The sequence below is a fragment of the Bombus terrestris genome, chromosome 3 (genome assembly GCF_910591885.1).
Source record: "Bombus terrestris chromosome 3, iyBomTerr1.2, whole genome shotgun sequence".
Taxonomy (NCBI): Eukaryota; Metazoa; Arthropoda; class Insecta; order Hymenoptera; family Apidae; genus Bombus; species Bombus terrestris.
This window is the reverse complement of record NC_063271.1, coordinates 10,286,812-10,295,131: the sequence shown is the minus strand read 5'-3', so window position 1 is coordinate 10,295,131 and position 8,320 is coordinate 10,286,812. Positions and strand designations below refer to the sequence as shown.

General features: G+C 32.6%; 1 protein-coding gene and 1 long non-coding RNA gene across 5 annotated transcripts in view; one reads left to right on the top strand and one right to left on the bottom strand.

The window, feature by feature from the left end:
• The window catches only part of LOC100647137 (cytochrome b5 reductase 4), a 30,723-nt gene that overhangs the window by 2,234 nt on the left and 20,169 nt on the right, over positions 1–8,320 (top strand). For 3 of the 4 annotated variants that reach the window (XM_020868495.2, XM_020868496.2, XM_003394590.4), the window contains exon 2: positions 989–1,303. In XM_020868495.2, the coding sequence (XP_020724154.2) occupies positions 989–1,303 (315 nt within the window). Of the gene's footprint in view, positions 1–255; positions 339–988; positions 1,304–8,320 lie in introns of all 4 variants that reach the window. The other variant, XM_048404419.1, reaches the window with a different exon arrangement.
• LOC125384723 lies at positions 2,037–3,579 on the bottom strand. Its single transcript, XR_007223447.1, has 2 exons — positions 3,135–3,579; positions 2,037–3,042 (listed from the first exon to the last, which is right to left on the bottom strand). It is a non-coding gene; the product is annotated as an uncharacterized LOC125384723 (long non-coding RNA).

Genomic DNA, 8,320 nt, shown 5'->3' with positions numbered 1-8,320 from the left:
GAAATAATTAAGACAGACGCTTACCTATATGTATGTGTGTATATATTTATTTTGATGAAAATGAAACAGTTTTCGATGAAAATTTGTCAAAGATCGTAAGTTTCTGTAATTCGTGAAAAGTGAGGAGAAAGCAACATAGATATTCTTCCTACAATTCTCTTTACATTTGTCTAACGATTACCTCTTTACGATACTATCCGAGCTAGGTATGTCGCGATAAATTTAAGCGAGCGTGACAAAACTCTATTTGTCCAGCGATTCCGTACACGGGAAGAAACTTCCGGCAGTCAAAGTGCTACCATCAAACAACATTGTTACCTTCTATTTTAAACGTTTCTGTACGTACAAACATCTGGATGATTTTGCATTATTTCATTACCAATTACACGTGTACAATTATTTCTTCTGCGTGCAACAATTTTTACAATTACTTTATATAGTTTAAAGGCATAGAATATACCCTTTTTCATACGATAATTTATTTAAAAAAAAGGAAACTGATTTTAATTATTTGACTGATACACCTGATTTAATTACGCTTGATTTTTAACTATAAAATTATACGAAATTAATTTTATATTCTGAAGAAGTTGATGAATATAAAAGTAACTGTTGTTATTAATTAGCTCTGAGTTAGCGAGCAGTATCTTACGGCTTTATTTGGCATTTGACAGAATAGATCATCAATAAATTTTAATTTTCATGCAAAAATCGAATCTAAATAGAAATTTGTTTCGTCTCTTAAACATTACGTCACTTTATTTTTTATATTCTTCCACTCCTTAATCCATTAAATGCAATTTAATGAATGCGGTAGAATTATCACTTCATAAACATTCAGTACAAACGCATGAAATCCAATAATCGTATTAAACTCAGTAGAACCGGCTTTAATAAAAGAAACCTTCACCTTGACCTTCCATTCATAGCAGATCATTCCTCAAACACGAGCCAACCACTGTATCAGTTTCTTCCTCTGTTTCTTTAGATTCGACGTTATACTATGACACAGTCCATGCTGGAGAGGATATAAACTACAAACTTGTTTCTTCAAACAAGAATACAAATAACCAAGAGATCAGTATGAAGAAGAGTCTAAGCAAGAATCAAAGAAAATCTGATGATACAGAAACGAAGGATATTCGAGGGAAGATGGAGGAGATCGACGTGAAGTCCTCGTCGTCGACAAATTCTATGACGAACAACCTTGCATTGTTACCCAGTGGAGTTGGTCGAATGAAGCAACTGCAGGGAGCGAAGATGGTTAATCAAACGGGATCATCGTCATCTGGCTCGGCTACGGGTGAGCTGATACACTGATTATCAAAAAATAATCTTCTGAGCTTGGCTTTTAACTGTTTGCTTATACTTGGATGGTTGAGCTATTTTATTTTGTTCTATTTTGTTTTACTTTAGTTAGAAATCTATTTTATAGAATGGCTCAACAAACGTAAGTAATTAACTCATGAAGGATCATTATAGTGTTAATGCAATTTATTCTATCATTTAGAATTTGCTTTTAATTCATTTACATCATTGAATACCTTTCTTAAACGATTAAATTGGATCTGCATTTTGTTAATGCAACATTTCCTTTTGCAGTCTGGTTTTCTATTCTTATCATTATCATATGATTTTCAAACTGGATAAATCTGCTTTTTAATATTGTAAAGACTATTGTAATATTGTATTTGCTTGCTATTCTCCTTCGTTGCTACATCTTCTTTCACTTGGCTTCAATCCTATAATTTCATGAAGTTTGAACAAATTGAAGCATACTCTTTTTTTATACCATAGAAACAACTCTTTTTCATGGCTTTGATTTATGTAGTGAGCCTGTGTAATGTATCTACCATTTTAATACTACATTCTTGTATCTTAACAAAATAATATTCTGCTTTACTTAATGGGACCTTTATGCAGTTAATTACTTCCTTATTATCTCGTGAAATTGATAGGATCTAAATTCTTGAGTGCTTGATGCAGAGAGAGAGAGAGAGAGAGAGAGAGAGAGAGAGAGTGAGAGAGAGTTGTTCTTTTGTTCGCAATTTATTTTTAGCAAGTTTCAATATCTTTTCTTTAGTAATAGTAATTATAAAGGAAATGAAACGTGTTTCGATATAAAGTTACAATCTGTTATATCTTCTTCTAATATTAGTATAAAAGTATTGGGAAAAATTTCATACGAAGATTGTTTTATTCCTGCAAACAGTTAAAAGTTTTCCGTGTTTTGTTCTCGTTAGAAGAAATCCATCATCGCTGATCATCGTTGCACCATTCTGCTCTCTTTTAAGCCACGCTTGCGATTTAATTTCGAAACGGGCATGAATCGATCCGAAGTTCCGCAAATTGCCCCGCAACTTCGTCAAACTCCAAACGTTTCCAGGCTTTCGACATTATCCCGGACGCGTCAGACACTTCAACAAATTGAAACATTGATTAATTACCGCCAAATATAATTTAAACCCCGTTCGTTAAGCAAACATTGATCACGCTTTATGAATTTCCGCTTTGATGACATCGCTTGACCCATAGACATTGCGCAACAGCATGCACATCTCATAAGCAAAATTCGTATTATATAATGCCAGAACTTTTTGCAAATAATTTCCAAGTAATTTATGCTGATTGATACATAAATTTTAAATTATAAATTATAAACTATAAATCATGAACGACAATATAACACTATATTTTCTTAGAACATCTGACTATAGTTTCGTTCGTAGCAAGATTTCATTTTGATGTAAGCTTTGTTAAAATTTATTTCCCTTCGGTATGAGCATCGACGATGATACGGCGTTAATAACGCACGAAATGTTTTAGAATTCTGTTCCTCTTAAAAATTGATAACTCTCTTAGAATTGAAACTTCTGTAGTTGGAGAAATTAGTTAGTTTCGTTTGTTAGAAATACGTTCTTTGTAATATTTTATTTTATTTATTAGAAATCCGTAGCACAACGGTAAATCTGGTAGTTAGTGCAATTTCACTGACGAGTGTAATCCGATTAATAGGATTCCAACTCACAGCCGTGATCTATCCTCAAAATTAAGTATCGTTAGCTTCAATTTGAAACTCTATTGCACCAAGGTTTAAAAAACAAATTGGAAATTAATATATAATAAATATATACCTGGGGCATATTTGCTTGTAAAGCTTGAAATATGACTTCTCTATACCCTGGTAGATAGAAGAAAACTATATTTCTCTATTTATCCATAACTGCATTTATTAAACACTAACGTTTAATGCTTCATGTTTCATTCACCCAACTTCTGCCGATTAAATTCGTTTATCTGTAAATAAATTCTTTTATTAAATCTCATCTTATTTTCTCCTATTAAATTTCTGCAAGCTGATAATAAATTCTCTTCTCTAACTCTTACTATTACCATTGCTATAACTATCACTATACTATTGCTATTTCAATCAATATAATGAATAATAATAATGGATAGAATTAATCAACTCGTATTACATAAATGAAAAATGATAACTAAAAGAGAAAGGTAGTGAACTACAATTATATCAAATGATAGTTAGACAATAAAAAAGAAATTAAAATTCATATAGATACTAATTATACGAACAATTTATCGAACAGTTGTTTTCTGAAGACTTCGGATGAATGGAATTCTACTGTATAAGGAGATAGGGATGGCAGTACGGTGTATATTTAAATCGATATATCTTTAAAGTTGATTCTGGGTAGCCAAACGCCATCATCAATCTCTGTAGCGGCAGTTAGTTGCGCGTTTCACAGATTGCTCGGCCATCGCCGAAACCTCGATACAAGTTAAAAGAACTCGCACAGGTTTATCCGGAAACTTGCTTTTAGTGCAACTTTTAAAAATAACGACGACAAGGAGATACTCGGTTTAATTTAATAAAAAGGTTATCACTGGTAGGGGGTAATGCAGCGGCACATAATTTAGAGGACAAATCAAATCATGTTGTTTTGCCTCGGAGTATCAAGACTGTTAGAATACAAGTAATGTAAGAACAAATAAACTCCGGGCAAAATAATGTCGCCGCTACATGCAACCATCGAGTAAGGACGAATTCGGATTTTCTCACTCTCCCCCGACCAGTATAAATAAACAGATGCGATCGCGGGCGATAGAGTATAGTACAGTATCAAGTGAGTATCAAGTGAGTATCAATAGAGATCAACAGCGCTTAACGAGTATCTCCGCGACAAATTATATCAATTATATTTATTTCAAACTAGTTGTTGTATTTACGACGCAGTGTACGTCCCTTTATTTATTTCAAATATACTGGACGGATTGCGACAGCAACTTTTCATCCGTGTTATTAAATCACAATCTAACACAACCTAATCTCCACATCTCCATGTGCCTCAGCAGTCGATTATTCAATAGGATCATGCCCGGTTCGCATTATTGGGTCAGGATAGGGCAGGGCAGGGCCGTTTGGCGAGTATATTTTGTCCCCTGTCCTGTCCCGATAGTGAGAATCGGTCCTATTCGAGCTTGAAATCGCAAGAAGAAATCATCGTGGGACCTGCAACTGACGTTTTCGCCTGTGCAAAGGATTTTTATGACCGCAGAAAGGATCGTTCCCGATTTACATTATTGGGTCAGGATAGGGTTGGGCAGGGCCATTCGGCATAAATTCTGTCCCCTGTCCTGTCCCGATAGTGAGAATCGGTGCTGGATCGAAATTACGAACGACTGATGTGTCTATTGACTGTTTATAACGTCATGGATTTATGCAAATTTATTTCTTACGGACGCAATTACCTCGAGATAGAACTGAAATAGAATCTCGTTTTAGTTAATTAGAGATGATACGACGAGTATTCTGTGTTGGATGTTTTATATATTTTTCTTTGTATATTATTTTATTTTCTATGTATCTTGCATTTTGTTCTTAGTTCTTTTAATTTCGTCGTACAATTAGTTGCTTATCATTGTATTATTACGTTTTATTAGTATGCTGTTGCATTGAAATTAGACTATCCTTTTGTATTTGGCAATTATTTATCGGTAACTCGGATCTTTAATTAAAGTAAAAGTTTGTTATCAATTACATCTTTTTGTTGTCGTAAGTTGTCAAACCATATAAAAGTATAATTTGTGTTATAAATTTCCTTTTTTCCTTTTTTGAGCTTATCAATTTGAAGTGTAAATGTTTGATTCATTGTTCATTAGAAGTTTATTACCATTAACTATCATTAGATGTTTATTATTATACTATCTATTTATTATTAACCCTTTGCGGTTTCGTATTCTGAGTCTATGCACGATGATCTTATTACAGTGTATCGTATTGCCATAGTGACTGGACACCGTATTATGATCGTAAGTTTTATTACAATCTCGCGTGCGTGTATATGGTAATGTACCATTATTATACTTTATCGTAATAAAGATGTTCTAATTTTTTTGAAGATTTTTATCTCATATTATCTCATCATATCATTTTTCTTATTTACACCTATCTGAATAGGTAAATTCAAAAATAATTAGAAACTGCAAAGGGTTAAGGTTTTAACAAAGTTAAAAACTCAATGGAATTTACAGTTAAATAATTGACCGTGGAAATTTTTCAATGATAAATTTGATTGATAGAAATATTTCTATTTAAAAGGAAAAATTTAATTTATGCTGCGAAGATTTTAAAAAGTTACAGCCGTTTTCCTATTTCTCTGTAAATGTGTTATACGTTTTAAAGATTGGATAGATAATTTATCGCATTTAATCGATCTATTATGTTCTTGTATTACTGTTCTACTTTATTTCTTAGAAATGGAATAATGAGGATAAACACGGTAATATAAATCACGCTATTAAGGAAAAAGATTATTCTGAACGTTTGCAATTAGGATAGAACTATTACGTAACCAATATGCTTTTAGTAAGTTTCTATATATATCTCAGGAATTCTATTATCTTTCCACTTTAATAATTCAGTGCAACAAAACAAGCCTTGAACTTAAAAGCTCTGCTCTCAGCTATTACAGCACATCATTCACACACACCTCTTCTATTTATATATCATAATCGTCGTGTAGCCTCGAATACTATAAAACATAGTGCACTTAATCGCTTCAAACGAGTACTTAGCGTGGGACTTAGACCCCTCTACACATAGAAGAGAGACGTTTTGAAAATTACACTTAATTGGTAATATTGCATCTTGATTGGTTTAAATAGCCTTAATCCTGCTTCTGAGATTAGTACAATCGATTCTTTCCATTGCTACGATATGATTCATCGGCCACGTTTGAGCCGTAATACGACTTCAATGTGATCTAACATTCGGATAAAAGATTTATTAAGAAATAATTCGTTTGCATAAATGTTTCTTGTGCGATCAATCAAGGGAGAGAAAAAGAAGAGAAAATAAAGAGAAGGATATATGGAACTATTCTATTCCATTTTCCTAGATTACATATTTTGATTAATGTCACAGAGTTACGAGAATAGACTTACGGAGTCAAGGAAAAGAGCAAAAAATGGAAAACAACTAAGAATATCCATAATTTATTTCTGGTGATTATTCAAATAAGATGTTTGTTTACCTCGTAAATGATTATTTCAATATACTTTTTTTATTCCGTTTCTGTTATTTCTGTTTTTATTCATATTGGAAGAAGAAAATTATTTTATGTATTCGCGATTAAAATAACTATTTTCTAGAATAAATTGAACATCGATACATCTTTGCATGTTTTATACTAATTATACTATCCGTTTTAATCATTCTATTCGACTCGATCTTATCTTGAAATAATCACGCGATAGTTTACTCGGCTGAGAAAATCTTTCCATGTTTCTTATCGATTATATCATCCATTTAAACCTACCAAGCCTAAAAATAGAAAAAAGAACATTTCAAACGATTCGCTATCTTTTATTTGAAAGATAAAATTCGCTGAAACTCGTCAGTGATGATTATCAGGACAAAATTAAACCTGCTACGAGCACTGAAATTTCTGTTGCTTTTCGTCGCTGAATCTATGAATAGTACGAATCTTGTCATAATAAACGTTCTCTCGATTCAAAGGAAATCAAAATGAAGACTATGCTTATACGATCCCATTCGAACGTTTCTCCATCTGGAAAATTTTGTCGACCTATTCATATTTCACGATTGAAATAGACGTTCGATATTTACGAATAACCGTTCGATACTCCTTTATTTATTTATAGTGTTTGATTCACAAAGTTTGACCAAATATTGACCATGATGGAAGGTTCGTCTGTGATTCACGTCTGAATGTTTGCAAAACCTACCGACACTTTTGTGATTTTATCGTTATTAATCGTCGATCGCTATGACGCCGATTAATCTTGTTTCTAGGTCATTGGTACTATGAATAGGAGGCGATTAAAAATGAAAACAGCGCTATTTCGTTCAACTGATTGGTACTGATCGATAAGTAGGTCTGACATTGCATTGAATCTTGTGTTTGTGTTCTAATTTTGAGGTATTCTAATAAGAATTAGAATACCTCAAAATTAGAACACAAACACAAGATTCAAGAGTATAAGAATACTCTGACGCATTTGTCGTGAACAAATTTCTGGGATAATTAGGGACTTGTTGGAGATGTCGAATTTTAATTGTATTTTGCTGGCAGAAGATACGCCAAATGTTAACTTTTATAATTTTACCACTCATACGTGTGATACTCAAATTTAGGAAAAAGTGTCTTGAAATGCTATTTCGAGAAAATACTTCAAGTACGTTTCCTCTTCGAATCTAAGATTTCTCCTAAGATTTAATTTCAGGTATTAAATTGTAAGGAAGACAATTTTCTAATCTCTGATTTTTATTATTTCCTTTTCTTTCTTACAGATTCTTATAATCTTTTGCTTTGTACAATTTTTAGCTCCAGCAAAAGGATAGTTTTATATGCGGTGTTTCCTTGCTGTTCCATAGAGCAGCATAGAACGTAAAGTATCAGTCGTTGTGGGTTTATTTAATCAAAGCTCGATGTCTTCAGTGGAAATGGTTCTGTTGATCGAATTTTCTTTAGTCACCGGACATCAATTGATTACGTATTTCCTTGAGCAATCTCTCTTTTGAGAGATGGTAGGTTCGTATGCCAGGCGAAGATAGCTACGATAATGGTGTTACTGAGTCTTCCACGAGTCGAGAGACGTGTCATGAATCTTCTCATTTACGTAACAATTAAATAGAAAAGCATTTTAAATCTCGTTGAAAATTATAGAGAGTTATTGTGCAAAAATTAGATATCATTTTGCTATTTTGGTTGATCTTTTATTTAATTTTATTCAAAGTTTGAAAATAATTCGCTACTCGAACGACTGTTCTATAACAGTA